At 33.9% G+C, this 16854-nt stretch overlaps 2 protein-coding genes, 1 non-coding gene and 1 pseudogene across 3 annotated transcripts; 2 read left to right on the top strand and 2 right to left on the bottom strand.

The window, feature by feature from the left end:
* The first annotated feature begins 1200 nt into the window (after window positions 1-1200).
* On the top strand, window positions 1201-6503 carry LOC106346980 (annotated as a pseudogene).
* Window positions 6504-6907: 404 nt separating this feature from the next.
* On the top strand, window positions 6908-10245 carry LOC106347063 (ATP sulfurylase 2). Its single transcript, XM_013786556.3, has 5 exons — window positions 6908-7639; window positions 8945-9350; window positions 9431-9691; window positions 9772-9858; window positions 9942-10245. The coding sequence occupies exons 1-5, from the start codon at window positions 7080-7082 to the stop codon at window positions 10077-10079; spliced, it is 1452 nt and encodes a 483-aa protein (XP_013642010.1). The 5' UTR covers window positions 6908-7079; the 3' UTR covers window positions 10080-10245.
* A 41-nt stretch (window positions 10246-10286) lies between these two features.
* Window positions 10287-10359, bottom strand: TRNAE-CUC. Its single transcript has one exon. It is a non-coding gene; the product is annotated as a tRNA-Glu (tRNA).
* Window positions 10360-10608: 249 nt separating this feature from the next.
* LOC106347062 (V-type proton ATPase subunit c2-like) lies at window positions 10609-11580 on the bottom strand. The gene is made up of 3 exons (XM_013786555.2): window positions 11311-11580; window positions 10944-11229; window positions 10609-10868 (listed from the first exon to the last, which is right to left on the bottom strand). The coding sequence occupies exons 1-3, from the start codon at window positions 11387-11389 to the stop codon at window positions 10736-10738; spliced, it is 498 nt and encodes a 165-aa protein (XP_013642009.1). The 5' UTR covers window positions 11390-11580; the 3' UTR covers window positions 10609-10735.
* Between the last annotated feature and the right edge of the window lie 5274 nt (window positions 11581-16854).

Raw genomic sequence — 16854 nt, 5'->3', positions numbered from 1 at the left:
ATAATTTGTAAGTTGACGTCTCTTTCTTTTCTTGTTATATATCTTCTTCTCAATCTTTTTCTGAAACGTATGTTTTCCTCTTCTTCGATTCCAAAGTCCATTTGGTTCGAGGAAGACTCATTCATCTAAAAAAATAAATTTAAAATTACACAACAAAAAATAATTTAATGCTGAGAATAAAATAAAAATTTATCACTTCTTATTTGCTAAGATCATCTCCAACCCAAACAGATTTTTTTTCCGCTAAAATAGAATAACTCTATTATAAAATAAATTTTGGAGCGAAAAAATGAAATCACTCTATTTTTTCTATATAATAAAGTAATTCTATTATAAAGGAAATCATTGTAACAAAATTTACTTTATAATAGAATTACTATATTTAATTTGAAATTATAGTAGAAAAAATAGGTTTGAGTTAGAGATACCATAAGTTTTCGTCCGTACCACCAACCAATGGACACCGTCCACCACTTCAAAAATTTTACTTCCAAACCTTTACAACCCCATTAAATGGAAGATTCATCCTTTTCAGAGAAAAAAAATATGAAAGGATCGGCTGTTCTATTTAGTGGAATAAATTACATTGTTTGTTGAAGTTAATATATACAGCTAACGTAATGTATGAGAAGAAGAGATCGTGGCTGGAAACGGTTGACTAAAACGTGGTGGTTTGAACTTTGAAGCTGACTCTTAATGAATGTAACAGGTAAGTTTATTAAAGTATTCACCAAAAAATGATAATATATCAATGATGATCGCAACCGTCAACTGGGACATAGTACTTACCACATTGCTTCCAATCAAGGCAAGGGTAAATTCCATAATCATGACAAAGTTTTTTCTAGATACACATATAGCCATATAGCTTGGCCATACAACAAATAAATTTGAATGCCCTGTCTTATCGGACCATTTCAAATTAACTTTAGATCCCGTTCAAAAAAAACTATTAATTGTGTATATTTGACAATTTTATCAAGTAATTTTAAAAATAATAATTTCGATTTTTTTTAATTATAAACTTTAAATTTAGCATTATATCTAAAATTTTAAAGTTTTTTACTATACTTTATTTATATATTTTAAAAAATTCTTATTTTTTTAATTTTTATATAGACCCTGTTCACCATTTGCACCTGCTATTAGACAGCCGTGCGTCGTACCATTCGATCACTCTTGTTTGATTATGACAAAGTTTTGATCATCGTCCCGCGCGCGTGGTGGTTACATGTTTGATCAGTGTCGGTGACTCTGTTACTCTCTCTCTCCCCATCATTTTAGACAAAATCTGATAATTTCCATATTCGAATATTTTTCCGCGATACACGACTTTTCGATATCTATTTTTCAAAACCCCTAAAAGATCCCTAAATTCATGTCCATTGACATTCGATAGTTACATTTTCTTAGTTTCGATCTAAAGAAAGGAGAACAAAATGGGAGAGAAATCGAGTTCTAGATGTTGTTGCTGTATCTGGTTCATCGGGATCATCGTGTTGATCGCTGTAGTGCTCGCCATCGTTTTCACGATCAGGCATAATAAATCTAATAAGCATCCCGATGATGGAGCCGATATAGTTCCACTTCCAGGCTCCATTGATAAAAACTACGCCGATGCTCTCAAGATCGCTATGCAGTTCTTCGACATTCAGAAATGTAAGTCGTCAACATTGCTTGCAGAACACACACATCTTACTCCTGGTTATGAATGATTCTTGGTTCTGTTTTGGTGCAGCCGGTAAGCTGGAGAACAACAAAATAACCTGGAGAGGAGACTCTGGTCTTGAAGACGGAAGTGAAGCTGGTCTTGACCTTTCAAAAGGTTTATACGATGCTGGAGATCACATGAAGTTCGGTTTCCCTATGGCTTTCACTGCCACTCTTCTCTCCTGGTCCATTCTGGAGTACGGTCATCACATGGACTCCGTGAACCAGTTGGATCCTGCTAAAGACTCTCTTAAATGGATCACTGATTTCCTCATCCATGCTCATCCTTCTGCCAACCTGCTCTATATCCAGGTACAGTGAAGTAGAGCCGGATCTGGACATAGCCTAATGAAATATTCGTTTTGGTTTCCAAAATCTTTTAAAGTTTTATACATAATATAAACTCTCAAATTATGATTTTTTTTAATTATAAAAATCTAATATATTAAAACAGAAGTCATGACTTCTTTTTATGTGTGATTTTTTTTAGTTTGGACCATTCCTAGAAAATATCATATTTTACATAAGTTCATTATTATATCTTTTAATATCTTTATCTTTTTAATTGAAATACAAATTAAAATATTTAAAATGTTGTAACAAAATCTTTTTAAAATCTTCTTAGAATCTTTTAAAATTTAATTTCGAAAATTAGATAGTTTAATTTAAATTATCATAAAATATAATTAGAAATTAAAATTGAATATAGTTTTGGTTTACAAACGAAAATTTAAATAAAATAAAATTAATTAATTTCAAAAATAAATTTACTCATAATTTTTAAATATTTTATTTCTATTTTAATTTTTTCAAATTTGTTTTCTAATAAAATGAAAATAATGATTTTTTGATGAATGATATTTTTATTTGGACCATCATTTAAATTTTCTATTAAATGTATATCACTAATGGTAATTTTTTTTTGTAAACTATCACTAATGGTAATATATATAATATTTTTAACTACTTTAATCATAATATCTTTTATATCTTTTAATTTTTTTAAAAAAAATTAAAATTCTAACAAATCTCTTGAAAAAGATTATAATAAGATCTTAATTTTCATAAATTGAATATAAATATTTTCAACTAATTTTGTAATTAGTAATGAAATGTTACTAAAAGAATAAAATTATATCCTATTTTATCGATTTTATAATAATATCTATCATTTTAAAATAAAAATATTATATTGAACAAAATATGATAAAATTATTTTAAATTGATAAGTTAACATATTTTATTTTCATAAATATATAATATTTATGCTAAAAATATAATATATTGGTAGAACGGGTTAATATTAGTAAACTATATAATGCATGTATAAAAATTTAACTTATCTTAAACGTTTTTAATATACAGTAATTTATTATATAAAATTAAGAGTATTTGTACTCTCTACACACAACTTACCCCCTATTTGCACTCCATACCCTATTTCCCTTCAATTTTTCCCCCCATCACTACCATTTTCCCCCAACTCAATGGTATCTCACTCTTTTGAGTATATTGAGCTAATTTGCTCTAAAATTAATAAACATTAAAAAATTACTAAAAAAATCTAGCGATTTGAATTACGGTTCATGATTATAATAAATTAAATACAAAATTATTTGCATATATGTTGTTTCATGCATTAAAAAATTTAGTTTAGTAATCAAACACAAATTCAATAGGATAAATATATAATAAGCAACATATATATGTGATGATTTTAATTTACAGTATGAAAACTATAAAATTATTATATTTGGCATAATTATACAAACATTTAAATATATTAGTAACATTAAAAATATATAATAACTAGTGTTGGTCCCGTACTAACGTACGGGTAAATAATTCCTGATAATAATCCTAGAAAATTATAACAACTAACAGTAATAATAAGCTAAATCTCTATTTACCATATTACTCTAATCTTGTCACACACAGCACCGCAATATGCCATCTTTACGTTTTTAATGGCAAGTTTAGCTAGATTTTTTTTGCATATATCCATGATAAACTAAAAATTCACCCAAAAATTTTAATTAACATTAAAAAAACAATAAGATTATAACTTTCCATCTTAACAAAAAAAAAAGTGCTAAACTATTACCTTTAGTATTCCATAGTCTGATTTTTAAATCTATTTGTGCTATCTTGTTGCTCATTCCTCTTCTTGTAAATAATCTATAAAAAACAATTCAAACAGAATCATACAAAAAAGTATTACTCTGAGAAGTAGATAAAGATAATTTTGACTAAAAAAGAAATCATAAAGTTATCTCGAATTTTGATGCTACACTCAAAACCTAAAATAATTAAAAGAAATGAAACGATTAAAAAAAGATGACAATAAAAGGATGAAAAAAACATCTTGAGTTAATACTGGATTCTGTGGGTAGCACATAAATTTCTACCAAAAAAAACATTTTGAGTTAACACATGATTTTGGCTAAGACACTTCTACAATTTTATGGTCAAACCATCATTAAAGATTTAAGGCCCTGTTTTTTTTTTCTAAAGACTATAAAGTAAATAAAAGTATTTTTACCTGAAGTTGAGAATGGTCAAACTTTTTGCATATCCGCATCAGCTTCGATGCTTCTTCAAGTGAGCTTTGATTTTTTCATACATGTCTGTAGAAAATTAAAATAAATTTCAAACCTGAGCGATACAAATATTTATGCTATATTTTATATGAACGCCTAGATTACTGTATCATTATCCCTACGCAATTTTAAACTCGACCGCCATATTAAAAAAAAGAGTATTAATCCACACAATGAATGATAAAAATTTCGAACTGGTATAAAAAAAGAAGATATGAAAAAAACTATCAAGAATTCAAGATCAAAACTGAAAATTTGGAGAGATGAAGGATCGTTTGTTTTGCGTCGTTGAACAACTGGAGATTGTAAAAGAGATTCTTAACTTTTAACGAAGCTTGTAAAGAAATTTGTTGATGAGTTGAATTTATATGCTACAATTGAAAAACAGTTTATGCGAAAGAGGTGGAGATTGTGGTTTTAGAAAGAAGTGAAAAAGGTTATATCTTGTTAGTTCGAGTGAGAAACAATCTAGAGAAAAAACTGTAATAATAACGCATTTAATTTTTTCTAATTAATTTTGAAGCACAAGCCATGTGGCAAAATTTTATTGGCCATGTGACTTGTGCTTTAGTATATAAAGGATTATGTAAAACAAATATCTATATATATAAATGCGAAAATATATACCCGCACGGTTGTGCGGGTAGAAATCTAGTTCTTATTAAATGTTTATGCAATGTCTGAAGGTTGGAGATCCGGAGACTGATCATAAATGTTGGGATAGGCCGGAAACAATGTCTACGAAGAGAACTCTCACCAAGATTGATACAGAGACTCCAGGGACTGAGGTTGCTGCTGAAACGGCAGCTGCGCGCCATGGCTGCTGCATCTTTAGTCTTCAAGCAAAGTGATCCTAAATATTCAAGCACGCTTCTGAAACACGCCAAGCAGTTGTTCGGTTTCGCGGATAACCACAGGGGATCTTACAGTGTCAACATACCTAAGGTTCAGAGTTATTACAACTCAACTGGATACGGAGATGAGCTTCTTTGGGCAGCTTCTTGGTTGTACCATGCCACAGAGGACAAAACGTACCTTGACTTTGTGTCTAAAAATGGTGACGAGTTTGGTAATTTTGGAAGTCCTTCATGGTTTAGTTGGGACAACAAGCTTCCAGGAACACAGGTTACAAGTTACAAAATCATGGATCATGTTCTTGTCTTGTTTAATAATACCATTTACTGAGTTATATATTAACATTGCAGATACTATTATCAAGATTGACATTCTTCAAAAAAGACTTATCAGGAAGCAAAGGACTTCAAGGTTATAAAGAAACAGCAGAAGCTGTCATGTGTGGGCTTATACCAAGCTCCCCAACAGCTACATCTAGTAGAACTGAGGGTAGATACAATTTCTTACACCTGATATTAAACTATACATTCACTTATGCTACAATTTCATATAATTTTTTTTTGTTATAGGTGGTCTTATATGGGTTGCTGAATGGAATGCACTGCAACAACCTGTGTCTTCATCATTTTTAGCCACACTCTACAGTGACTACATGCTCACATCCGGCATTGAAAACCTAGCTTGTGGTGACACATCCTTTAAACCTTCAGATCTCAGGAAATTCGCCAGATCCCAGGTTCACTAGTATAACCATTGTGCTAAACTCATGAGCTCTTTACATATATTAACACGATTTATGCTTTGTAGGCTGATTACATGCTAGGGAAAAATCCAGAGAAAATGAGCTATTTGGTGGGTTATGGTGATAAATATCCAGAGTATGTGCATCATAGAGGAGCGTCGATACCAGCTGATGCAAACACTGGATGCAAAGACGGATTCGAGTGGCTTAACTCGGAGGAACCAAACCCGAACGTAGCTTACGGTGCACTTGTTGGTGGACCGTTTCTGAACGATACGTTTATAGACGCAAGGAACAACTCTATGCAAAATGAGCCAAGCACATACAACAGTGCGCTTGTGGTTGGTCTCTTGTCTAGTTTGGTTACTACGTCTACCTCACTAAAATCTTTTATGTAGAGTTTTATAAAGGCCCTCTTAATTAGAGTTACACACTTTCAACACCTTACTGGCTTTCATTCTATAAATGTGTGTGTACGTGTGAGTAAGCTTGGGATTTTTGACCGGAACTGTCGAACCAAAATTTTGGTTTGGTTCAAATCATTTGATTATGAATTCTGTCTAAAAGAAAATATAGTTATCAGTTTGGTTTGGTGATTGACTAATTTTATTTTTCATTTTCTATAAATAAAACCAATTCATAAAAGTTCTAACCAAATTTTCAATGGAACTAAATGAAATAACCAAAATTTCAAACGTAACTAAACAAACTAGAAAAATTTGAACCGAAATAACTGAAACTTTTAACCAAAAATATACTGAAACTTCAGATAATTTTCATAAACCAAACTAATCTAATATCAAATCCAATTTTTGTTTGGTTAAAATACAAATCATCTGAACCGAACCTCCAAGCTTACGTAAGTAAAATTGATGAAGAAAATAACATAAGCCCAATTTGTTTTGGTAGTAAAATTGCAGCCAGTGGCCCCTAAGGACCCATTAGAATAAAGGGCAAAAAGGACATTTAACACTGAAGGCAGCAATTCCATCCACAAGCCAAAAATTCCTGCAACTGAAAAGCGAAGAGACAAAAGTGGCAAACGTGTGGATGATGTCTTTCACAGTGTTCGGTCTTCTTCTTGTTCCTCCAATCATGTTCAACCAAATCTCAGCTTCACTGTTCACTCTCTCCATTCCACTTCTCTCGCTGACCTCTATTCACCGAGATCAATGTCTCTTCTGATCAGATCCTCTTACCTTTCTCAATCTCACATCCAACCTAGAAACTCAAAACCATCCTCTCACACAAATCAAACCCCGTTGAAACTAGTGTTCTTATCTTCTTTTAACCACAACCCTCTCGTCAGTTTGGTGAATAAACGCAACCCGACAATGCAACCTCCCACCTTTCCTCCTTCGATGACTGTTAAGAGCTCCTTGATTGACCCAGACGGTGGGGAACTCGTTGAATTAATGGTTTCCGAATCTGAGATTAAGCTGAAGAAGGCTGAGTCAGAGACGATGCCGAAAGTGAAGCTGACGAAGATCGATCTGGAGTGGGTGCACGTGATCAGCGAAGGATGGGCTAGTCCTTTGAAAGGGTTCATGAGAGAAGACGAGTATCTTCAGAGTTTGCATTTCAACTCTCTGAGGTTGAAAGATGGGTCTCTGGTCAACATGTCGCTTCCTATTGTTCTTGCTATTGATGATGACACCAAGGAACAGATCGGTGTGTCTAAGAATGTTGCTCTTGTTAGCCCTCAAGGAGATGTCATCGGTTCTCTTAGAAGGTGCATATATATTTTTACATATATAGAAATGGTTACATGCAAAATTTCAAGAATTGCTAGGCGGTGATTAGGCACCTTATACATGTTTATTGTAGGCGGATTTTAAAAAAATCGGTTTGAAAAATATCATTTTGTTCATACCCGATTTGCCCACTAGGCGACCTAGACCGATATTTAAAACACTGGTTACATGTAACTATAGTGTATAGAAAAATTTGATGATAAGATTGCTGTATAAGAACTTGTGGTAGTCTCTTTAAGTTTCTTCTAGAGAAAGCAATGCAATTACGCCTCTAATTGTGTTCAAGTGTTAAAAGAGAGAGTCTTTTAGGTGATGATTGTTTCTAGTTTTTGTTTTAGTTTTTGGTTTTTGTTTTCTCAAAAACCATTTTTTCTCCAATCAAGTTTTAGCTTTTAGTTTTTGTTTTTGTAAAAACCATTTGATTTGCCAATCAAGTTTTTTAACAAATAGATTCCCTAAAATTTAGGAAAACTAGTTTTTTTAAAGTTTTAAACAATTTATGAATAAAAACCAAAAACCAACTTTTGTGAGTTTTTAAAGGAAAAAATGAATTTTTTTTGTACATAAAATATCATTTAAATAATAATATAAATGATTATTTGTATTTTATATCTGTAAAATAATTTAGATATTTATATATAGTATAACTAATTGTAAAGAATTAGTTATCTATTTCTATAAATAAAATTATTGAATAATTAGAACAATTATTAGACACATTTAAAATAACTAAAATTATAAAAAATAGAAAATGTTTTATTAATTAAAAATATCATAGTAATTTAAAATACAAATAGCAATTCAAGATTAAAAAAATAAAAGTAATTTATAAAGAAAATTTATACATAGTTTCAAAATTTTAATATATTAATTTGCATAATTAATAGATATTTTTATTTTTTTTCTAATATAATACTTAAAATAAAATAATTTTAAAACATTTTAATGTATTTTTATTTTTAATTAACAATCACTGTTTTTGATATATTTTATTTGTAATTTCTATATATGTTATTGCTATTTTTTGTTTAAAGAATGTCCACTCATCTTATAAAAAACTAAAAATACTGCAAAACCAAAAACCAAAACCAAAAGCTAGAAACCAAAAACTGAAAACCAAAATAAAAACTTAAAAATCAAAAACCAAAATCTAAAAACTAAAACCAAAATCTAAAAACCAAAAACTAAAACTAAAAACTAGTTCAAACAATCAACACCTTAATGTTGATTTGTGTAGCTTATTTGACAGTTTTTACTAAATCTTCTGCTTGTTAAAATTTCAGTGTGGAGATATACAAACACAACAAGGAAGAAAGGATTGCTAGAACTTGGGGAACCACTTCTCCAGGACTGCCTTATGTTGAAGAACACATCACTCCATCTGGAAACTGGCTGATCGGTGGAGATTTAGAAATTTTCCAGCCTATTAAGTACAACGATGGGCTTGATCACTACAGGCTATCTCCTAAACAACTTAGGAAAGAGTTTGACAATCGTCAAGCGGATGCTGTGTTTGCATTCCAGCTAAGGAACCCTGTGCACAACGGCCACGCTTTGTTAATGAACGATACACGTAAAAGGCTTTTGGAGATGGGTTATAAGAACCCTATTCTGCTGCTTCATCCTTTGGGAGGTTTCACTAAGGCTGATGATGTTCCTCTTGATGTTAGAATGGAACAACATAGCAAGGTGAAACTCTCAACCTTATAAAACAATTTGTTTTTAGATTATTACAGGCTTTAATTCAGTTTGGTCTTTAATGTATTAAGGTTCTTGAAGATGGAGTGCTTGACCCGGAGACTACTATTGTCTCGATATTTCCATCACCGATGCACTATGCTGGTCCAACAGAAGTTCAGTGGCACGCCAAGGCTAGGATTAATGCAGGTGCTAATTTCTACATTGTGGGACGTGATCCAGCGGGAATGGGACATCCTACTGAGAAGAGAGATCTGTATGATCCTGATCATGGGAAGAAAGTCTTGAGCATGGCTCCTGGACTTGAGAAACTAAATATTCTTCCATTTAGGGTAATGCTTAGTCATTTCTGTCTTCATGCAGCAACTGAAGTTTGTTGATTATCATAATATGGTGCTTTTGTATCCTTCAGGTTGCAGCTTACGATACAGTTGAGAAGAAGATGGCGTTTTTCGATCCCTCTCGCACAAAAGAGTTTCTTTTCATTTCTGGAACTAAGGTAATAATAACTAGGGACAGTTTTGAGTTGTAAGAAAAGGATCCAGTTTACAAGCTGAGTTTTTCACCGGTTTTGGTTAACAGATGAGAACGTATGCAAGAACAGGAGAGAGTCCACCAGATGGGTTTATGTGTCCGAGTGGATGGAATGTTCTTGTCAAATACTATGAGAGCTTGCAAGAAAGTGATGAATCATCTAAACAACAACAAGCCGTTGTTTGAGTTGTCCGTGGTGGCTGCCGGCTTGTGTTTCACCAGTTCAGCCCTTCATTTTAAGCTTACCTATTTTTGTCTTGTGAAAAGTCACCAATGTTTTCCAAAACCAAATAATAATCTTGAATAATGTGTTCTTGCTGATGAATTTGAATGTGACTGGCCTCATGGAGTATTTTTATGGCCAGCAGCACAAAAAGGAAATTAGAAAAAAGACTCCGTTGCCGGGACTCGAACCCAGGTCTCTCGGGTGAGAGCCGAGTATCCTGACCAGCTAGACTACAACGGATTTCTGAACATTCAGTGCGATGATGGTTAACTGACATTGGAAAAACATAACAAGCATACAACATTCCAACCTCATTAATCGATACACGAAAAGTTTAAATCCAAATAACATCGAACGGATTGAAAAGCTCAAATTTTGTTTGAAGTCGAATTAGACATAACAATATCAAGAACACTAACCAAAATCACTGAATCATCTTATGGATGTATTCAATAAAGTGAGCAAATGAAATAAACATTTAGAACCAAATGCAAATGATTTTTGCTTGTTATTCATGAGAAAATCAAAAAACTCGCAATGCCATGAGTATCGGAAGTGAAAACATATCTAAAAACATTACAAGGATTTAGCACATAAGAACAGAGACGTTCTGGTTTCACTCGGCTCTAGACTGACCAGCACGAGAAGAGAGGATGATACCAACAATAAGACCGTACAGCGCAAGTGCTTCAGCAAAGATGAGAATCAGAATCATTCCCACAAACAGCTTTGGTTGTTGTGCATTCGCTCTACAACACACAAATCACAAAGTCAAACACTTCTCTCCAAGTGGCAACACATCGTAACATATGTTATTCAGTTACCTTACACCGGCGTCGCCGACGATTCCGATAGCCATACCGGCGGAGAGACCGGCGAGACCACAAGCTAAACCGGAAGAGAGATGAGCATAGCCATCGAAGAGATAGTAAGACTTGGCCTTTGGGTTGATTCCAGTACTGATGATGACAGCTATGATCAGACCGTAAATACCTAACACACCAGCCATAACCACCGGAACTATCGATTTCATTACAAGCTCTGGTCTCATCACACCCATCGACGCCACACCAACCCCGCTCTTAGCTGTCCCGTACGCTGCTCCCATACCTGGAAACAATTGGATCGGATCGGATGAGATCAAAACTGAATCATTGATTCAAAACAAGGAATTGGAGAATTTGAAGTTACAGGAGAAAACGAGAGCGGCGGCGGCGCCGAGGAATCCGAAGAAGGGAGCAGTTTCATCGCCGCTGAAACCTGAAGCCATCGCTCTTCGCGAATTTGTGCGTCTCCGGTGAGATCTGATCGCAAAGAGACAAAGCTGTTTGAAGATTTGGGAGAGACAAGGAAACCAAACTTATGTCAACAATGGTTTGATCGATTCAGTAATTGCTGGCGGTTAGTCGGCATGTGAAATTAAACCGGACTTAACTTACCTAACCCACCAAAACTGAATCGTCCCCGAATTATTATTCGGTTATATAGAGTTTTGTTTGCCATTGATTGATTTGATTCCGTCGAGAGCAACACAACTAACAAGTAACAGCATCCCTTATATATTAAAAGGCATGCATTGGCGCTTTAATATAGCCCCTCAAAATTTTGTTTCCTATTTTAATTAATTAAAAGCTACAACAAATGTTTTATATTGTTGATACTCTCATGTTTCACGTAAATTTTTGAGCTTTGATAACATTAGCTTTGTAGCCGATGACAACTGTCCTTCTCTTAGATAAAATAGCTTCGTAGAGATTTTTTAGAGTAGATGAAAATGAAAATATGGTGAGGCCGTGTTCGTTTGCTCACCCAGGTGATCCATCTGGGTGAAGATGCAAATTGATGTTCATTTTGTGCATTATAATGCTACATCCAGATGGATCACCTAGCTGAACTTTTAAAAACTCATCTCAAATTCTCTTCCAAATGAAGGTAAGTTTTGATAAGTTTGTACGGTGAGAGAAAGAGAGTAAGAGAGAGAAAGTAGATCTCAGTTGGTTTCGGTGTTCGGCCGGCGCGTGAGCGTGCGTGCCGACGCCGGAGCCCGTCGTCCTTCAGCTTAATTGGTCCGGAGTTGTCTCCTCTTCGTCTCCTCCAGTGTCCGCCTTGTCTTAGCTCTGGCCAACCACCTTCCGTGGTGGTTCTGATCTTGGAGTGAAGACGCGGTGGCTTGGAGGGTTGGCGCGGTGAAGACGATAGTTGTTTGTGTTCTGATTCTGGGAGGTGGAGGCTTCCACAGCTTCGCCGCCGCCGGCTCTTGTCTCCGCGAGGTGGAAGCTTCTTCAGTTTCGCCGTCGTCGGTTCTAGTCTCCGGGTGGTGAAGGCTATCATAGCTTTGCGTCGTCGGCTTTAGGTATATCGTTGCGGTTTTTAGGTTTTTGGGATTCGATTTTGGATCTGGTTGGTTGTTCTTGCGTGTCCTTTGTGTGGGAGGTTGGGTCTTGTCGGAGGAGCTCTCGAAGAGCGATGATGCTCTCCGACGAGTAGATGAAGAGAAGAACAGAGATGGTTTCGACGGAGGCGCTCCAGATTCTGAGCTCCGACGAAAGGAAGTGGCGGTGATGTGGTTCCGGTGGCGATTTGAGGCGGAGACGTTCAAGTCAAGGCGGTTGCGACGCGTGTCGTCCTGAGGGTGTAGATGCTCACACATGTTCAGATGCCAGCCTCCTTGTTGCATGGTTCGGTCGACGTCGTTTGGGATATAAATGGTTGGGCCGACGGCCCGTTAATGGGTTCGGCTGTATTGTTTCGGGCCTGTTGCCTTTTGATTGTATCTGGGCCTCGGGCTATGTACTCTGGGCTTGGCCCGTTTCTTTAAATAAAAAATTATCTAGACGGAAAAAAAAAAGAAGGTAAGTTTTGATGGTGCATCTGGATGCAGATGCATCTAGTTCAGTCCAAAACGATAAATGACAAAAATCATCTTTTAAAATCAAAATATTATTTTCAAACCGTCAATTCTATTTTTTTGCATATACATTTTTCCGTTATAACCAAAAAATGCATTTTCTCGCAAAAACTGAAAAACATACTTTTCCGTCAAAACCGCAAGATGCGTTTTTCCGCTAAAAAACATAAAACACACATTTTCATAAAAACACATTTTTCAGCTAAACTAGTAAAACCACACTTTTCGACCAAAACCGAAAAAGCACAATTTCCCGCCAAAACCCAAAAAACGCATATTCCTGCCTAAACTCCAAAAAGCATTTTCCAGCCAAAACCGCAAAAAGCATTTTCCCGTCAAAACCGGAAAAAATGCATTTTCTCGCCAAAACCGAAAAACACAATTTTCCCGCCAAAACCGAAAAACAGAATTTTCCCGCCAAAACCGGAAAACATAATTTTACCGCCAAAACCGGAAAATGAAATTTTCCCATTAAAACCGGAAAAACGTATTTTCTCGCTAAAATCGGAAAACGTATTTTCCCGCTAAAACCGGAAAAATGCATTTTCCCGCTAAAACCGGAAAAACGCATTTTCTCGCCAAAACCGGAAAATGTATTTTCCCGCCAAAACCGGAAAAATGTATTTTCCCGCTAAAACCGGAAAAAATGTATTTTTCCGCCAAAACCAGAAAAGCGCATTTTTCCGCCAAGACCGGAAAACTGTATTTTCCCACCAAAACCGGAAAAACTGTATTTTTCCACCAAAACCGGAAAAATGTATTTTCCCGCCAAAACCAGAAAATCGCATTTTCCCGCCAAAACCGAAAAACTGTATTTTCCCGCCAAAACCGGAAAATGTATTTTCCCGCCAAAACTGGAAAAATGTATTTTCCCGCCGAAACGTAAAAAAATTATATTTTAGTCATTTTATTAACAATTCCACCTGGATGCAGATGAAAGTTAAAAAATGAAAAGCAAACGAACATAGTTGCATTCAGATGATTCATCTGGATAAGACATCTAGATGGAGCATCTGGGTAAGACATCTAGATGGAGCATCTGGATGCATCTTTCAGATGTACAAATGAACAGGGCCTGACTGTGCAAGGATCTAAGTGAACTCGATGCTCAACTCTGTCAACACTTATAATAAAACAAAATTTAAAAATTAAAATAACACTTAATATGAAACTGAGGAAGTATCAATGTTGTATGCATTATTATAAAATAAAAGGGTTGATGTAAATACCAAAAAAATAATTTATGCATACTGGAATTAACTGTATTAAAAATAAAATAAAAATGTTTACTAATAAAAATTGTTATGAAAATCATAGACTTAATCATGAACTATTGTTGAGATTGCGAAAATCCCGTGTCCAACTCTATCTTATCTTATTAGTACGATATTTTCCACTTTGGGCCTTAAACAAGCCCGCATGGTTTTACTTTTGGTTTCCTTCCCAAAAGGCCTCGTACTATTAGAGTTAGACATCTCTTTATATATTAGACTTTCCTTTGTCTAATATCCGATGTGAGACTTAACTTGTTATCTCACATTCTCCCCCTCAAGCTAAGGATCACATCCATCTCGTGTGTTTTCTTCGGCGAATCATCTTTGGCACCACCTTGTACCAGTAATCGCAAGGCTTTCTTTTAGAATGTTTTTCCCACAACACATCACAAATTCCATGATCTTCTGACTAATATCTGCCAAACCTCCTTTTTCCATAAAGGATCATGTTCTTACTTAAGGTTATTTTGGTCTTCTTGCAGATCTTCGTCAACCGCTCTGATACCAATTGTTGGGATTGCGAAAATTCCGTGTCCAACTCTATCTTATCTTATTAGTACGATATTGTCCACTTTGGACCTTAAACAAGCCTGCATGGTTTTACTTTTGGTTTCCTTCCCAAAAGGTCTCGTACTACTAGAGTTGAACATCTCTTTATATATTACATTTTCCTTTGTCTAATATCCGATGTAGGACTTAACTTGTTATCTCACAATTTTGATTTTACATCTCTAGAACGGATACAGAGCATGGCCATTAGTGTCAATCTCACTAAATTATTTCACAATTACAAACATTAGTAATTTATCATAATTCTATTTTTAGGTAAATTTTAAATCAGATAAAAATGATGAACTAATCAAGAATTGACTGACACATGTTAGAAAGTATCTAAATTTTGTTTGTTGGATATCTATGCACCGAACTCCACTCTTCTTCTTTCCACACTTTTTTCATTCTCTCCATCTTTTCATTTATTTCTTTCCACACTTTTTTCATTCTCTCCCCATCTTTTCATTTATTTCATTTATATTTAATGTCTAGATACTTCCGTAGATACCTATGTTACATGGAAACGAAAGCCGATACGTGGAAGCGGAAGCGTATGAAAGCGTAAAAGCGAGATTTTTAAAAGAATTAGAAAACATGTACGTGTTGGAAGCGTATATCTATATGTATATATATTAAAATATAAGATTTTTAAAAAAATAGGACTAAGAATTATGTAATATAAATTTAAAATAAAGTATTTATTCATTTATAATAATTTTGAAATGATTTCATATTAAAACTGTGAAGATACACATAAATTAAGTTTAAAAGAAATTATTATATTAATTATTTTTAATACTTCATAAATAACCTCAATAGATAAAGATAATTTATAGTATTAATTTTAATATTTATATATTTATATTCTCTATATTCATTACTATTAAAATTTGGATTTTGTATAAATTAAAAACTATGATTATATTTTTTATTTATATATGACTTTGTATTTTTTTTCAAAAGAACAGAAGCGTGATTCCAAAACGGAATCATAAGCTTCCAACGTGTATTTAAAGAGAATATTTTAGAAACGTTTTGGAATCGAGATTCCGTAAGCTTCCACAAGGTTCCAATTCCGATTCCGGTTCAAAAGCGGACGTCCGGTGAAGCTTCCATGCAACGTAGGTAGATACTACAAATTAGGGGTGGGCACAAAGCGGATATCCGAAATTTTAAGGATATCCGTGATCCGATTCGCTCCACCCGAATATGAATTTTTCGATTCGATTTGATCTGTAACTTTTCAGATATTCGGTGTTTCGGATATCCGAAAAAAACCGGATAATTTAACGGATATCTGATTCAATCCGTAAAAATAATTAATTTTTTAAAGAGAAAAATATGATAAATTAATAATATTTCATTACAAAATTCTAAAAGCTACAAACTTAAAAAAAATAACTAAATAATTAATTTAGTGAATACCAATATTATAAAACTTCTAAGAGATATAAAATTATATATATAATTTTATGTATAGTTTTATATACATGTATGTAAAATGTATATCAAAAATCGGATCGGATATCCATTTTTAAAAATATTAGTATTTTTGATTTGCTTCGTTTTGACAGATGTTGAATTTTAGTATTTGCTTTGATTCTTGAAGTTACGGATATCTGGATTTTTCAGATCGAATCGAAACGAATAACAGATCGAAACAAATTTTACGGATATTTTGCCCACCCCTACTAGTACAATAAGGTTGCTCAGTATGCATGAATCATTAAAAAAATTTCCTTTTTTTTATGTTTTTGCATTGTTATTTATCAGAAAACTTGGGGCGACCAAAATGATTAACATGCAACGAACCAGGTTAAATAACATCTGGGAGGGCTAAAACCGTAACGCCCTTTGACTTGTATAATCTATAGTTGCATGTTTGATGTTAATACAGCATCGCCATCATTAATTGGTCCTTGCCCACCGATCTAATAAATTAATACCACTATTCGCAAATAATGGTAGTTACATTTTAAATCATTCGAGGTTAATGTAACG

Source organism: Brassica napus, chromosome A6 (genome assembly GCF_020379485.1).
Source record: "Brassica napus cultivar Da-Ae chromosome A6, Da-Ae, whole genome shotgun sequence".
Lineage (NCBI taxonomy): Eukaryota > Viridiplantae > Streptophyta > Magnoliopsida > Brassicales > Brassicaceae > Brassica > Brassica napus.
The sequence above is the reverse complement of the archived record's forward strand: the minus strand, read 5'-3'. Positions and strand labels throughout refer to the sequence as shown.